We start from the raw sequence: 16,991 nt of genomic DNA, 5'->3' as shown, positions 1-16,991 counted from the left end.
AGCTCATTTGAGCGGCGAGGGCGACCGGAGCCGACGCCGCGGCGAGCCCCGAGGACTCGTGGCACCAACGGTTCCGTGAGGAGAGCGAGGCGGCAGATGGCGGCTTCCCTTGTCAAGAGTCCGGCAGCGCAGACGGAATTTACGGGAAAAAAAAAAAAAAATCCGTCTCCCTCGAAAATCTGCATAACGCGGCATCGAAGGACTCGTCGCCGAGCGTTTACGCCGAACATTAACGAGTCGATCGTCTGCTTGAATAAATCATGAGGCGAGACGGCAATGATGATTATGACTCTGCGGCTATAAAACGTTCTCAAGGAGTGTAATTGTCACTTTGGAGTTTGGCTACAGGGATTCTAATGGGTTCAAAATGGCCGCCATGACCTAGCATGATTCGTTTTCGGCTTCATTGATCTGCAAAAGCCAAAAGGACAGAAAACGTTTGTGAGTTAAATACTGGTGATGGACTAATGAAGCTTCATGAAGCAGTGCCATTATTTTCAGAGTCCACTAGATGGCGGTATGTTCCTTTGTTCTCATGAAACATCACATCATGTTTCAACTGATGGCGCCACCTACTGACCTCTAAACAACATGACACTGTTTCATGAAGCTTCATCACGACTAAATACAACGTTGGGAAAGTTGAATCTCTATGTGAACTAGTTCAAAGTTCAGTTCACCTATCTTAAAATGAACTAGTTCAGTTTCTCGTTCTTAGGTCAACATTTTCAAAAGTCAGTGATTATTATATTTGTTTAATAGTAAGTAAGTAAGTAATTTTTATTTGTATAGCGCTTTTCCAGACCAGGGTCACAAAGCACTTTAACAATCAAAACAATATTCAATAAAGTATTTACTTTAAAGGTCAAGATAAAACTGATAACACAACAGGAGTTCCAGAAAATCAAGGAAAAGCCTGTAATAGTATTATATATATAACTATGTCAGATTTCATTTCATTGTCACATCACAAACAATCAATAACAAGAAATAAAGCATCACAGGAATTGTATGCGTTTCTGTAGAATAGAGTAAAGAATAGAATACATGAAATAAATGTAAATAAAATAAGATGAATTTAATACAATAATATAAGGGCCTCTTACATTAAAGCCTTCATCAGGCAAAATTCAGTTCACTGTCGTCCAATATACGAACTAGTTCATGAAATACTATTCATGAACGGTTTTGTATCTTATAAAAACAACAGGCAACGTTGTGTACTTCAGCTAGAAATCAACAAGCCGCAGTAAAAAGAAATATATTTTTAAACATTAAAGTATAATTGGTTCACGCGAGGCCGGACATATGGATCGTCAACTCACCGACATCACCCCCCGAGTCAGAGGCGAACAACAGCGACACTAAAGCCAAGTTTTATTCCTGAACGCTCCCCGGAATATCTGTGACTTAATTGTCACGTTAGACTCTGGAGCTCAGATTAGGCGGCGATCAGCGTCTGCGTCAGAGATCTCATCATCGCGGCGGCAGAGTGAGACTTTTATTTAGATCACTATTGATTTCCGTCGACACGCCTGCCGCGGCTCCGGCTGTCTCTGTTTCTAAATGAAAAAAGACGAGTCCTGAATTCATCTATATGTTAATGCTCAATCTTCGCAGCCATTGTCGTCCGCCTGTGGCAAATCACACACACTTGCATTTTTGGCCCAATTGTCGGAGAATTGAACTTTCCTCGTGAGCGCGGCGGCGCCGGCGACGACGACGACGGCCTCGCGAGCTCTCCGGTGCTTCCGAGAGCTTCGGCCTCGGCTGATGAAAGCGTCACGTCGCCGCTGAAGAGGAGGAAGTAGCTAATCCTCCTCCAGTCCCATCGTGGTCGCTCCTAAGCCGTCCCTCCAGGAACAAACGCCACTTTCCCACTTACAACTAGTTTTATGGGATTACCAAGCAGATCTGGAGACGCCGCGGAAAACAAAACTTACTGCCGCTTCTAAATGTCAGCGAGGATACGCCGTCCTCCACGTTGTTGCTTTCCTCAGACGGCAAATGTTTCAACAACGACTGACGCAAACTTTACCATCAAAGTTTTCAGCAGTTTTTTTAGCTGTAGCTGCTGCAGTCAATAATTAACGTGAACTTCTGACCACCTTTCCGACCCCTTACTATTAACAAATGGAGCTAAAATTCTGTAGATCTTCCTCACTTAGTTTGTTATACAAATACTTTAAATGTCATAAAAAATTGCATTTTCACGGGGGTCTTATTCCTCATTTCCTCGACTCGAGTTGCCCTCCCTTTTCAAAACCTCCACTGAGAGTCTACATGCAGATTTTTTAAGCAATTTTGGTGAGAGGTTTAGAAATCCAACTGACACAAATACTACTTTAAATTTACAGACGACAAAAAGTTTTATGTCGCCAAGATTTTAGGAAACTAATACAGAATTCCAATGAATAACTGAATTTGAAAACAAAACAAATAGATACAGAGATATTTATACAAGTAGATTCATGATTATTATAAAATATGAATAATCGGATATTTATTTAGAACGAATAAACTACAAATAAATAAAGGAAAACACAATGAAAAGAAAGATATTCACTGATTTACAAAAAAAAAAAAGACAAAAATAATGACAATGATGATTATTATTATTTAAAAAAACATTTGATTTGTATTATTTATCTTTAAGAATATATTTTATTGAAATCCATTTTATTTGAAAAAATATTTTTTATAAAATACTAATGAGGATTAGAACAAGTCTTATAATTATCATCCTAATAAACGTTCTTCAATTTAAAAAATATGACAATGATGATTATTATCATAAACAAAAATTTGATTTGGATTATTTATCTTTCAGAATATATTTTATTGAAAAAATATTTTTTATAAAATACTAACGAGGATTTGAACAAGTCTTATAATTATCATCGTAATAAACATTATTCATTAAATACATTTAAAAAAATAATATGTTACAGTTTGTATTCATTCTTATTATCAGCTTCACCGAGCTGATGATGTCATCAATACATGCTTCCTGTTGTCTAATTGGAGGGAAAGACGGCAACCATGACAGTGTGGAGTTTGTATGTTCTTGCCGTGTTGTGTGGGTTTACTCCGGATACTCAGGTTTACTCCCACACTCCAAAAACATACAGAGGTCGATTTGGAACTTGGGAAAATTCTCCATAGGAATGATTGTGTGTGTGAATGGTTGTGTGTCCTGCGACAGACTGTAGTTCTGTCCAGGGTGTCCCCCGCCTCTCACCCGAAAAAAAATAGGATAGGCTCCACCCCCTCCCACCGTGACCCCCATAAAGGAACAAGCGTCACAGAAAATGAATGAATGAACCGTGACAGTGAGAACACGTGTTGTTGAGCCTCCATCAGAATCACCAGAACAGATCGGGGGGTCCCCACTCACCGTCCTCCTTCCCTCGCCGGTCCGCGATCTCCAGGCCCGTGTTGCCCAGCGGCGTCATGCTCAGGTCGGTGGGGAAGGACAGGCCGCTGGTGTTGTCCTCGGACAGCTGGTACAGTCTCTGGGTGGGCTGCAGGTGCCAGTTCAGGCCGAAGAGGTGCATGACTGCAACACAGAGGTTCAGGTGAGACGCTTAACAGGGTTCAGGCGCTGCATTAGGAGATGATGAGACCAGGGGGACATCTCTATGGACACCCCCCCCTCACCTGCAAAACCCCCCGTATACCCCGACAAAGTGTGGCACAAAAGAATGTCAGCAGAGTCTTTCAAAGAGAACACGACTGGATGATATTTCTACAAGGTTGATAAAAGAAATGTCCTCTGGAACAATGGCGGGCGAGTGAAGGAGTGTGTGTGTGTGTGTGTGTGTGTAGGGGGGCGAGGGGGGTCGACCATGACAGATCACCAATAAGAGAATGGACAAGACGAGCTTAGCAAGGCAAAAGCCACCGGGGAAGTCACCAGTCAGCAGAAACCGCCAAGAAACTCAATCGAGCGCTTTGATTGGTTTCGCTGGTTCTGTTCCGCCGGCCCCGGCAAACAAGAGCGGCTCCGGAGCCGAGCTCTTGGTTTCTTCATCGCCGAGATGACAGGTAGACAAGACAACCCCGGGGGCCACGAGCCGGACCACGGAGGGTTCAGAAGGATTTCCACGGTGCTAAAGAGGAGAACCTCGAGGTGACTGAACTCAACGCTGGTCAGGTTTTAATGATCCTCCGAGAGGGAAGTGAGGCACACAATGAAAACCATTGTCCGTTACTGTTGTGGTTGTTTTTTTTTTACTTTTAATATTCTTGACTTTTTTTACGCGTTTAATTATTTTTGGAATAACTTATTTCAACAATATATTCAATATACGGGTCTGAAGCCATGAGTGGACAAGTGAGTTATTAAGCGTCTACAATTCAATATATTGAAAGGTTACATTTTGTTTAGTTTTTTAAATAATTTAATTAAAACATATTTAACTTTACTAAATGAATGTTGTTGTTTTTTTACTCAATTGTTCAATATTCTTAACCCAATAGTTCAAAAACGCATTTTCCAAATGTAATATTTTTCATTTAAAGCCTTTTAAATTCAATATAAAAAACGTTCACAATATAACACCTACTTTTTTTTTAAATTTTATATTTAAAATACTGAAACTGAATAAAAAAAACAGAATTTAAAAAATGCATTTTTGAATTATTGGAATGTGTTGAAAAAATATTAGATGCTTTTATAATAAAATAAATGATCAAATTCTATTATTCAATGAAGACAACTTTATCCTTAAAATGTCTAAATAATATTAATTTAATTTAATATTGAAAATAATAATAATAATAATAATTAAATTTCAAAGAAAACTTAAATGTTACATTTTAAACATTAACAATCTGATGACACTAATATACGTCTAGATGTGTGAAGAGTTTCTAGCAGTTATAATGGGACTGATGCCGTTATAAATATACATTTATTTTGTATTTTATCGTCAGAACATCCTGCTCATATCACTGTACGAAGAGCAGGCGTGACTAAAAAAATTCTTGTCGTTGATCAAAACCCGACCGGTGTCGAGCATCTGGAAGAAGTTCTCCCGTGAACGACGACTGCCGGAGAAGCAGATGGTCTCGTTTATTCAACTCCCAAAGTAATTTGTTCGCTCTCCTTCCAGCGGGCGACTGCTTCTCCGAGCGCTTCGCGGCGGTCCTGGTTTCGTTTTTTTAAGCCCAGAACTCTCTTCCAACGAATCTGGGCGAGCGACGAGAGGAGGTCGCGAGCGGCTTCATCCGACGAGGATGTTGGCAGGAGTCCTCGCTTGACCCGTCAGCACGCCGGCGCTTCATCATCACCTGAGCTCACGCTGCGACTTCCTCTGGGCTCACTTTTTGGCAGGAAGTCGGTTTCCCCGGGCACGAGCCAGAGCCGACGCCTGCCAGCATCTTTCTTCGCCACGTGTGTTTGTCTGGTGCAGTCCCAGCCAGCAAGGGTGGTGACGAGGAGCCGCAAAACTTTATAAGGTTCTTTATTAGTGCGACGACACCCCGAGGCGGTCGATAATCAGATCACTGCAGCTCATTACACTCTCGCCGCGAGCCCCTCAACAAAAGTGTCCGGATTGATCAAGACGAATCTTTATCGGCTCCTCCGAGAGGAGACGACCTCGGAGGAGAAAACGAGACGACGGAGCACTTTCTCTCGTTAGAATCACTCCCGCATCGACAAGCTCGTCCGGGATAATGAAAAGCGGACAAATTGAAAAGAGCAGCTGGACCTGCAGTCGCTGGACGACAAACAACAAAAAAAAAAAAAAAAAATCCCACGTTTGAAGATCTGGCAGAAAAAGGAATGTTACGGAACTCTCCGTCCTTGGCCGGCGAAAACAAACGTTGGCGTCGCCGGAGAGTTACCGTGAAACTAACAGAAATTCAAAACAGCTGTCACTGGCTTAAATTGGGTTCATTAGCCGTCTCACCCGGGCGCCCAATTACGAGGCGGCGATAATTAATCGCTCTTGAAATTTAATGTATTTCCTCATCAGTCGTTAATTAAACGGGGGCCTCGGCCTCGATCGGGATTCAGATCTTGGTGTGAGGTCTGACGTTTTTTTTCCACGCGTCGACTCGCGCCGCGTCCCGGGACGATCTTAATGACCACGTTGATTAAGCGCCGGGGCAACAGACGTTCATGCGTGTCCGTCTCTGGAGGGACGAGGATCGGGCGTCTCCCCGAGTCTGAGGACATGGTTCTCACTGAGGATATGAGATACAATGCGACGACGATCAGAGTTCCCTCAAAGACAAAGTCAAATAAAAATGGTATTATATCCGACGATCATTGAAAAGGGTTTTTGAGTTTCATGTTAAAGCGATAGTTCAAATTTGTACTAATTTTCTACTCACCCTCATGTCGACAAAGGGTTGAGATGGGATTGTATGGAGTTACAGAGTAGAAAAAAAAGTGAAATTTGAATTTTGGGTGAAATATTACATAAAGATTTTTTTTGAGTTCCTGGATATCTTGGGTCGAATTTCCTTTTTTTTTTAAATGCTGCTATTACTGTCATTGTTAACTAATTAATTTAACCCGACAGAAAGGTTGGTCAGTTGCATCATGGGTGTTTCTTGATGCATAGCTTCCGTGTGATGTGAGTGAGTTTTGTTTATTCTTAAGATTTAAAGGTCAACTAAAGTCCCTCATCATGACCATGTTTTGAACTTATTACTTTATAAAGTTCTCCCCCGTCTGAAATCTTAGCGAACAAGAGGTTACAAGAGCAGAGACCATTAATCATGGCTTCACTCGTCATCCAGCCATCTGTAATCATGCCCCACTTTGTTTATACAACAAGTCCCTTAGAGTTGGAGACTCATGGGGTTAATGACGCGCAGTGCCAAACCTCAATGCTTGACCAATCCCATCAGAGTGGGCGTGGTTATAGTAAACAAGATTTTCTAATGTAAATATTTCAATGAAAAGAGAGTTTTGTACAAACAGACCCATACTGATGATACAATAGTACAATACAAAAATGTAATCTAGGAAATCCTTTGACACCATATATTTGTTTCAATGTTTAAACTCAACTTTTATGGTTTGATAAATTGCATTCTTAGAGTGTAGCCATGAGCTCAAAAGTGCATATGTCCCAAAGGTAGCTGGAGCTGACCTCCGGGCTAATGGCTACAACACAGGTGAGTCCACAAGGACAGAAAACTGCACACAGACACAGCACACTTACAATAAACAAGTTTAAATTAGAAACTAATTTTGCGCATCGAATGTAGCCATTAGCACCACGATGCTAATAAGCTAGCACCTGGTGTTCTTTACTGGTCTGACCTGCGTGGCTACAACAGAACGTATATCTAAAGTGAGTTATTTAGCGTCCAGGTCATGTTTACATTACTAGTTTTCCAGGTTAAAGGTTTCACCACCGTCAGTTCCATATCTGTCCAGCAGGAGCGACTCCTCGTCCAAGCTCTCTCTCTGTTGAAGCTGCTAAATGGAAATATTCCACAGCGACCAGCGGAGCCTTTTTTTTCCACTTCTTAAACGAAGACATAAATCATCTCCATAAATCAGACGGATGATGGTTATTAATGGAGATTTTAATGCCTTCGTCCTCCAGCAGCAGCTGAAATGATAGCGGCGGTAATTGTTACGGCGTGATTCCGATCTACAGCAAACGTCCTGAGCGGAGGTTTCATTAATCTGACTGGTGGCGGCGAGAGTCCGACATCTATATCTATAACTATAACTATTACTGGTCCAGCTCTGATCTCCGCCCCCCTCACCACACACAACCACATTCTCCGGGTCACCCTGACTCCCGTCTATACTATGCAACAATGTTGTTGGACGACTCCAGGACAGCAGGTGGCGCTGTGATGAATGAACGATAGAAACGTTAAAAGTTTTTCAGGCTTTGTTTTTTTTTTGCGTGACATAGATATTCTAGGATTATTTAATAGCCTATAAACAAACAAATTATTCAATTTCAAAATATATTTTTTAAGTTTATATAAAATGATTTACCAATGACAATACGAAACCAAATAATGGGTGAAGTGTAAAAATATATAGTTCACAAATGAACATGTTTAAATTATAAAAAAAATTGTATAGATCTTTTTAGCGTATACATTTTTTTTAATGAGTTTTTCATGAAATGGCTTTGTAAATAAATGATAACATCAAAGTTCTATATTAATTTTATAATTTAATTTAATTAAAAACTTAACATTTAATTAATTTAATTTTTTTATCCTTAATTTTAAACCTTAACCACAGTTTAAAAAATACACTTTTAATTAATATATATTTCATTTGATTCTAAAGGATAATGAAATATTGTAACATGTGTAAATGTTTTTTTCTCTGTATTTTATATATATTAAAATATATATTAACAAATATGTAAAAATTAAATATTTCACTAGAATTTTTTTTAATGATTTAATTTATATATTTTAAAATGTACATTAAATGTAAATTTAAATTCTTGCTTTGAGGCCACTTAAAAAACAGTTAATTGCCAGATATCAACAAATGTGTTTCACTTAAAAATATATACGTTTTAGAGACGAAAGAAAAATGAATTAATCTAAACGAAAATAGATGTATGTTGACGTAGTTTCTGATGGAAGAAGGCTAGAGAAGACATCTTTGTTTCTTCTGCTTCAAAAGAGGAAGAACCTTCAGACAAATCAACCATGAAAGTGAAACTTCTCTGCAGAGTCTTCAACCTGGTCTGAGATGATGGATGTCGAGGATGTTCATCATCTCCATCACAGTTCAACCTGCAGGGCGACCATGAACCTGCACCTCACTTCCTGTTCCCTAAAGACGTGCGTCGACAGAACGTCCGAGTGTGTCGACCTTCAACCGCAGGACGATTCTTAACTCTGACGTCCTTCGTGTTAGCGGCGGCGTTAGAGCCGAGCCGGCAGATTGAGACGGAGCGATAATGTTATTGTGGACGGGTGTGAGTGGGCGAGCAGGAGAGGGAGCGAGGGCACGTTCACCACCATTAGAACACATGAAGAAGGAAACCTAATGGAGCGAGGAGTCATGTGACGTCTGCACTGGAGTGAGGAGGTGAAGCCACCAGAGATGTCTCTTGTCCGGAGCGACTCGCACTGACGAACGTTTGCTCTTGAAATACTCATCGTAACTGTGGAAGCTTTTGGCAGAACAACATACGACTTACTGATGTTCTGATGAAGCTTCATGAAACAGTGTCGTTATTGTCAGAGTCCACTAGATGGCGGTCTCTGTACTATTTTACTTTGTTTTGAACAACTGTTCTAATGAAACATCACTTCATTTTTAAAGCGCCACCTTCATGAAGCTTCATCAGACCATCACTAAACACACTCTCACAGCTAGCTTAGCAGCTAACTAGCAAGCTAACGTTTTACTAATCAAAGTACATGTAGAGTCGAACCATCAACTGTCTAAAGAATTTTGGAACGTTTAATTTTTTTTTCAATGGAAATGTTGTTTTTTTAAGCATTGACATATTATGTAATAATATCTAAAAATGTTAATAATTGCTTTATTTAAAGGTCTTATTTGTTTTTATTGAATAATTGATTTACATTTTTTTTATGTATTGAAAGGTTTTACTGTATTATACTATACTGTCAGTGTATTGGAATGTTCAATTTTTTTTTTTAAATTATTGAATAATAATAATTAATATATTGAACGATTATGTGTTTTATTTAATAAATTAATTTTAAAAATGAATTATTTTTTTACACATAGAAAAATTTAGAATTGTATTTAGAATAAGAAATGTGATTTAATATAGATTAATCAATAACAGTATTAAATAAAATAATTAAGTGCTCTAAAAAAAACAACAATATTTTAATTCCAATAATAATAAATTAAAATTTCCAAATACTGTATTTTTTCATTGGTATTCTTTTAAATTCAATATAAAAATGGTTGTTAAATAGATGCACCAGACAATAATAAATTTGAATTATGGAGACGTTTTAGCTGAAACCTTCAGGATGAACTGAACTGAACTGAACTGGATCTTCTAGAACATTGAACTGATTCTGCCGTAGTCTTGTGTAGTCCATCTGGATGCAAGAAGCTTTTGAAGGTTTCTTCATTGTGTCTTTGAGTTGCTGCACTTTCACGGCACAATTGTTGCTGTCATGTCTCGGGCAAAATTTGGATTATATAATTTGTATAATTAAGATACATTTTTGATAATTATTTGCTCCTTGGCAGATGTATACACTGTTTCAGTGCTTTTCTAGTTAGTATTTGATCTGATTTTGATTGATTATAAGTCTTGCGGACCACATTAAACAGACTTGTGTTGACAGAACAAGTCCTCTGGATACAGGGCAGTGTTGTCTACTGGACCAGGACCCGGTCAGAGGGGGGACTCACCGATGAAGTATGCCAACAGGAACAGCAGCGTGACGGACACCAAGATGGCGCTGAGAGCGGCGCACTTCCAGTTGCAGTGCTTGTACGGCTTCTTCAGGCTGAAGGCGGGCCTGGAGAAGGTGTTCCGCGGCAGAGGACGCGGCGGCGGCGAGTACACCGTGCTGGAGGTCAGGGGGTACCCCGGCGAGGTCGTGCAATACATCGGAGAGGTGCCGCCGGGCTTGAACAGGAAGTGCCTGCGAAGGGTAGAGACGTCAGTGTAGACGAAGACAACGACAACAACAGGTCTGTCGTCATCACCCGACCCGTCAATCACTCACGGAGAAGATACTTTGTTCGTTGTCGATGTGTTTTTAATTCTTTTTTTCTGATAACCATGCGGTCAAATTTTCCGATGTCTTTTACTGAACTAACAACGTTTTTATTATTATGTTTACGTTGAAAGAGTTAAATCGCTACTCAACCGATTTAGAATATAAAAGTGTATCAGAGCCATAAGAATATTGACTGGTTGAATTAAATATTCAATATTTCTTCTGAAAAGTTGCTGCTTTTTTTATTTATTTTGATGTATTTTTACTAATTGAAGCCTTTGTTTATTGAAAGGTTTAATTAGTTCTTATTGGATAATTTTATTTAATAATTTGTTTTCTGAAGCGGTTAAATTTGTTTGATTTTTCTTTATAATGTTAATAAAAAAGTCTGATTTTCTTTTAATAAAAATAATGTTTCTAAATTTTATTTTTATTTTTAGATTTTTAAATTCAATATAAAAATGGTGGCAATAAAAATAAACATTGAATTTAAAAGGCCAAGAACAAATTATATTGAATTTGGAAAATATATATCTATATTATAATTTTGCAATTAGAATATCAAATTACATGTCTAAAAAGCTTTTTTTTTATGTAAAACAATGTTTTTAATTCAATTGTTTAATTTTTTTAACCGAATTCAATATTTCAACATAGAAATTGACAAATTAAATTATTAAATAAAATAATTAAATGCTTGAAAAAAACACTTTAATTTAAAAATATCAAAAACCATTATATTTTTAAATAATAAATTCAATCATTCAATATTGATATATATTCTGGCTCTGATATACTTCTATATGTCGCCTGCCTCATGACCCAGGTAGCTGGGACACAGAAAGACAATCAAAAGTTTGGTTGCACAGAGTAGAACATCTGCACCTCCAATAGAAGGCAGTAGAGGTGTACACCCGGGAGGAGGCCCCGGGACACAGCCAGGGAATACTCTGTGAGTGAGGAGGTTGGTCTGGACCTCGGATCAGAGGAGTTTTTCCTAATCTCCGCTTTGTGTCGTGATCAACGCACAATAATGGTCGACTTCAAGAGGTGTTTCATCAGGTCTGACTGTTCGTCCTTATCTTCGCAGGGTCAGCAAGTGCGCCGGCAAATCCAATACCGCTGCCATGGTAACCCCGACGTGAACAGTAAAGCATCCTGGGATCAATACCAGATCATTTACAGGACCGCCCGACTTGTTTATGCATGTCGGAGTGAGTCCCAGTCGACCGGGTTCAAGAGCAGCACTCGCCGCCTCAGGCTAGCTAGACTCGGAGGCCGGCGTCCGATGGGGAGCGAGCGTCGCGGTCGAGGCCGACCGGTCGGCGAGTCAGAGACACTTGGTCACGTGACCGATGCTGAGACAATTTGGGAATCGAAACAGGAAGTATGACTGTCACGAAGCAACACAGTAGCTGTGTAAGATATATTACAATATGTTTTTTTATACTATACTGTAATCTACAGCACTGTATAGATACCATTTCTCTTTATTTCTCTTTGTTCTTATTTTATTTTGATTTATTTTTTATAAAAAAATGCTGTATTTGCTGTGGCTATTGGAAAAAAAAACAATCCAAATCAATAAAGTTCTACCTTACCTTACCTTATATTTAAAAAAAAGAAAGCATTTTTTGTTTATAGTTAGTTTATGGTTTATATTTCAATATAATAAGTGTGAATAAAATAAAATAATTATTTGTACAATTAACGTCACGGCATTTGTTCATTTTTTTGGTTAAAATTAAACATCCGGCCACTAGATGGCAGCAGTCAACATCCTCGACAAAGGAACAGTGATGACTGAGAACTAGAGGATACAGCCGACGAAACTTGTATACCAATGTTTCTCAATATCGTGCCATGTAGTCTACTAATATATTGTTATTCCTAAAGTATCGCAATGTATCGTACAGTAGCCCGTGTATCATGATACGTGTTTTATCGCCAGATTCTTGACAATGACTCAAGTGGCTCCGTGTAACTCAAACTAAACCAAAGTTTTGTTACGATAGTTTTTAAGTACGAAATAAAAACTATTTCAAAACTTAAATGAATAATCCACAACTCTCTTTGACTCACTCCCTCTCAGGGAACTCATCATACAGCCGTGTCTGATCGAGCGTCTAAGGTTCGGCGTCGGGTGATGACGACAGATTTCCCGGAGGTTCCGGGGCGGATCGGAACCACGTGGACCACGGCAGAGCAGAGCGAGCCACAGAATCATGCCACCTACCCGTCGCCGCAGCGCGAAGACGCCAGGATGTCCATCTCGATGTGGTTGTCCTGAAAACTCTCTAGGAATGACTGCTTTGCTACGTTTCTACACACAGAGATGGAGATGAGGCAGGTGAGGCAGGTGAGACGCTCGTGCGGGGGACAGACAAAGACGGTGGACGGGGTAACCTGGTGGTGGATCTAGCTCTACGACACAGTTCTGGACTACAGTACTTCGGGGCGTACCTGGTGTTGTACGAGCCCTGCCCCTCTCGGCAGGCGTCCTGCTCTTCTCTGATAAACATTAGCGTATTCTGGCTCCTGGCCAGGGGGGTGATGGGGAGAAAACAGGGCGTCACTCATGGAGAACGTTCACGCACATCGTCAGTTACACGTTTACAGCGTTACACACTCGCTTCGGAAGCAGAACGATGGAGGGACTGTCCACATGCGATGAGAGAACACGATCAGTGACGAGAGGAAACCTCTTTATCATCTACATAACAGATCAACTGATCAACCGATCAATCAAGTCAACGATCAGCATTAATAGGATCTTAATTATTCATTATTTCAGTACGGTTTCTACTCATGAATAGACAAGAACAATCTTAATTACACGACTTAATTTGACTTGTTCGATACTTTAATAAAGCAATTTAAAAAATAAATAAATAAATAACGTAATGCAAAAGAAAACTAAAATTAAAATTTGAATTACAAAAATATTTTTTGTGTATTATTTCTCCTGATAAGTGAAGAATCTTGATTGCATTTTTAATACTTGTAAAATTTAATTAATGAATTATTTCATTTTTGTGCATGTAATTTTTCCTCATAAAAAGTCTCAATTTAAACACAGATATTCTTAATATATATATATCTTAATTAATTCGAAAAAATGAAATAGAAAAGCAACTCTAGTGTTATATAATTCTAAAGATTAAATGTTATCAATAATAACGAAAAAATAATAAAATAAAATAAAAATCAAATCAAATATAAAATAAAATGTTCAGACTAATAAAATAAACGTTGAGCTAGCAGTAAAAAAAATGAAATAAAAAAAAATCACTTAAACGTAATTTACAAATAAAATGATATTTATTATTATAGCAAGCGAAAATAATAAGATACTAAAAACTGTAGAAAAAAGATAATATGAAATTTAATTAAAAAATACTTTTAAATTTAAAATAATTGTTTCACTTTATTGATTGTACTTTATCTAATGAATAGGTAAATAAATCAACATATTTTAGAAATAAAAATATTTAAAATAATGTTTTCATACATTTATATTTGTAGCAAGTAAGTAATTTATATTTGTAAAGTGTGTTTAATAAACACATATTTCTCCTACAACCCCTGCTCACATAACCTTGTTACCAACTAAGCGCTTCGATCGCATCAGTTTCCACACATGCTTGACTTCTGCTAAAACTAAAAACTAAAAACTAAAAACTAAAAACTAAAAACCAAAAACTAAAAACTAAAAACTAAAAACTAGGAGCAGATTTTCTCTCGTTTCACGATCGTGTCCCACACAAATGCAAACGCCCCCTGCAGGCCGGAGTGCTCGTCAGGCCAGGACCGAGCGGGAAGTCGTACCTGGTTTCCAGCGGGATGTTGCTGTTGAGCAGCCAGTTGTCCTGCGCGTTGCCCGAGTCCTGGGGGCCGGTCGGACCCTCTGGGGGGGCGGAGCTGTCGGTGGGGGCGGGGCTGGGGTTGCTGCGCGGCGTGTAGGTGCCCCGGTTCAGGGAGTTGACGGAGGCCGCATGGTGCTGGTGGTTGGGCGAGTGGGAGTGCGAGAGCGGCAGCGGCGGCGTTCGCAGACGGGAGTGGTTCTGGAACACGGCGTCTGGAAGTAGGAGGACCAAAGTCACTACAGGAAGTGACATCACTCTTGAGTAATTTGTTTAGAAACTATGTGATAGCACACATCAGTGTTTGCGGAACCACAATCGACAAAAATTAACAACACAATTTAACACCTGTGAATGAAAGTGTAAGAACATTTCAATTTTTTTTTACACAATATTCTGTATCCATATTCAAACAACACTCTTATTTCAACAAAGTTTGCATTAAATATAATATTTATATTTTTTAATTTACAATCAAAATGCAAATTTTCAATAGGTTGGTAGATATTTGTGTATTGCAATTAAACTTCTGATCTCTAGATGGCAGCAGTCATTACGTCCTCAGCGATGACTGAGGATGAGAGGATACAGTCGACAGATTTTTTTTGACTTGGGATCAAAACAGGAAGTGACATCAACGATGACTGTCACGAAACAACACATGAGACCATAGAAAAATATAGATACACGTAAACATCGCAATACTTCTTTTACGTTACAGTATTGATATTTAATAGCACTGCTACCTGGCGATGACTGAGGACGAGAGGATACATTCAACTCCAGCAGACCCTTAAAAGCTGATGTTATCTTTTGGTTTCAAAACAAATTAAATCGATATGACTTCACAAGAGTCGTGAGGTCTATAAGAGTCAATACTCAGACTACAAATATATCACATTCCATTGCCATTGTATCGTAATACGTTTCGTCAAATTCTTACCAATGCTCACTCCTACTCATACAAAGTAAAACCTCGACTCATCTACGTCACTTTACTTCACTCACAACCTTAGTTAACAAGACATTCCTACGTCAGAGCGAGTGACGTCTTCGTCTCATCACTCGACAACAGTCGGCGACATGACTCAGATCTCGAAGCATCGAGATAAGAGAGAGGGGGAGGAGTCTGCGATGAGTCACATGACCTCGCCGCTCTAACAACAATGATTGACAGCGACACACTTTGTGTCCATTCATTTCAACATCTGCCGGCGTCCATCAATCCTCGGCGGCGGCGGCGGTGGCTGGAGAGACGTTTATTTACGGCGGCGCTGCTCCTCGCCGAGATCCGCGGCGGTAAATTGCCAATCGAGGGGGACGAGAGCGAGATATTGACGAGAAACATTTTCGATCGTCCGCCACTCGGGTTGTCTTCAAAGATCACACACACAAGTGCTGAACGTTGTTTCCTGAGGAGCTTCCACGCCACCGCCTGCGCCGCCTCGCAGCACAACAGGCACGAGAAAATAACAGAAATAAGAGAGTTTTTTTTCTCCTGGAGGTTTATGGCGACAAAGTCTAAGTTACGAGCAAACACTGAAACACTGAGCCTCATAAGACTTGAAGAGTTTACGACGACGTCAACGCGCTCGTGGGCCCTTGGCCCGGGGCCTGCCGGGGCCCGTTACTCACTTAATATCACGATGCAATATGTTCTGAAGGGCCCTCTTCAGTTATGGTGCCATAAAACAATCTTGTGTTTCCCCTCAGACCCCCCCGAGGTCGCTCTCCGTCTCCGAGCCCGTCAGCGGCGTTTTTCCTGACGCGACGAGTTACGGTCAAACAAACTTGACCGCTGGTGGTTTCACTGACGCTGTTCCTCGGACGTGGTATATTTCAATCTCGTGACTTGAATAAGCGTCTCTGACAATAGCAATCTCTTGACTTAAAACCGGAATATTTGAAAGTATTTTTTTTACTTTGAATGACAGCCCTGCTAATAACTTAAGTAAAAAATCTAATCCTGGAAACAAAAGATCTCCAGAAATGTATAGCATAATTAGCATGGTGCTAGCCGGAAAGAAAAGAGACAATAAAGACGTTAAAATAAATTCAACTAATAAATATTAAAGTACCGTATTTTCCGCACTATAAGGCGCACTCAAAAGCCTTTAAATTTCTCAAAAAAGACAGTGCGCCTTATAATCCAGAGCGCCTTATATATGAACATTACCTGGTGGGTGACTTGTTTAGAAACACAACCGACACGGTGTGGGCGGAATTACGTCATTGCGTCATCACAGGGTGGGATTAATGACTCGCATCACATCATGGAGTAAGATTACTGCCACCGTTTTGAGCGAGTGTGTCTTGTTTGTTGTACACTAAAAACTTTTTTTTTTGCGCAAAATCACTCATACACACGCTCAACCAGTCATACACGTGCGTTCAACATGTCGCGCTCTAGCTGTCATACATGCGCTCAACTTCACTGCTGCTCGTTCAACATTT

At 39.6% G+C, this 16,991-nt stretch overlaps 1 protein-coding gene across 4 annotated transcripts in view; it reads right to left on the bottom strand.

Moving 5' to 3' along the window:
- The window catches only part of tenm4 (teneurin transmembrane protein 4), a 180,782-nt gene that overhangs the window by 83,558 nt on the left and 80,233 nt on the right, over positions 1-16,991 (bottom strand). For 3 of the 4 annotated variants that reach the window (XM_087795860.1, XM_087795861.1, XM_087795862.1), the window contains exons 4-8: positions 14,503-14,752; positions 13,138-13,212; positions 12,911-12,997; positions 10,361-10,596; positions 3,398-3,559 (exon numbers count right to left, since the gene is read on the bottom strand). In XM_087795860.1, the coding sequence (XP_087651986.1) occupies positions 3,398-3,559; positions 10,361-10,596; positions 12,911-12,997; positions 13,138-13,212; positions 14,503-14,752 (810 nt within the window). The remainder of the gene's footprint in view (positions 1-3,397; positions 3,560-10,360; positions 10,597-12,910; positions 12,998-13,137; positions 13,213-14,502; positions 14,753-16,991) is intronic. The other variant, XM_087795863.1, reaches the window with a different exon arrangement.

Source organism: Callionymus lyra, chromosome 7 (genome assembly GCF_982586985.1).
Source record: "Callionymus lyra chromosome 7, fCalLyr1.hap1.1, whole genome shotgun sequence".
In the NCBI taxonomy this organism is placed as follows: domain Eukaryota; kingdom Metazoa; phylum Chordata; class Actinopteri; order Syngnathiformes; family Callionymidae; genus Callionymus; species Callionymus lyra.
The sequence above is the reverse complement of the archived record's forward strand: the minus strand, read 5'-3'. Positions and strand labels throughout refer to the sequence as shown.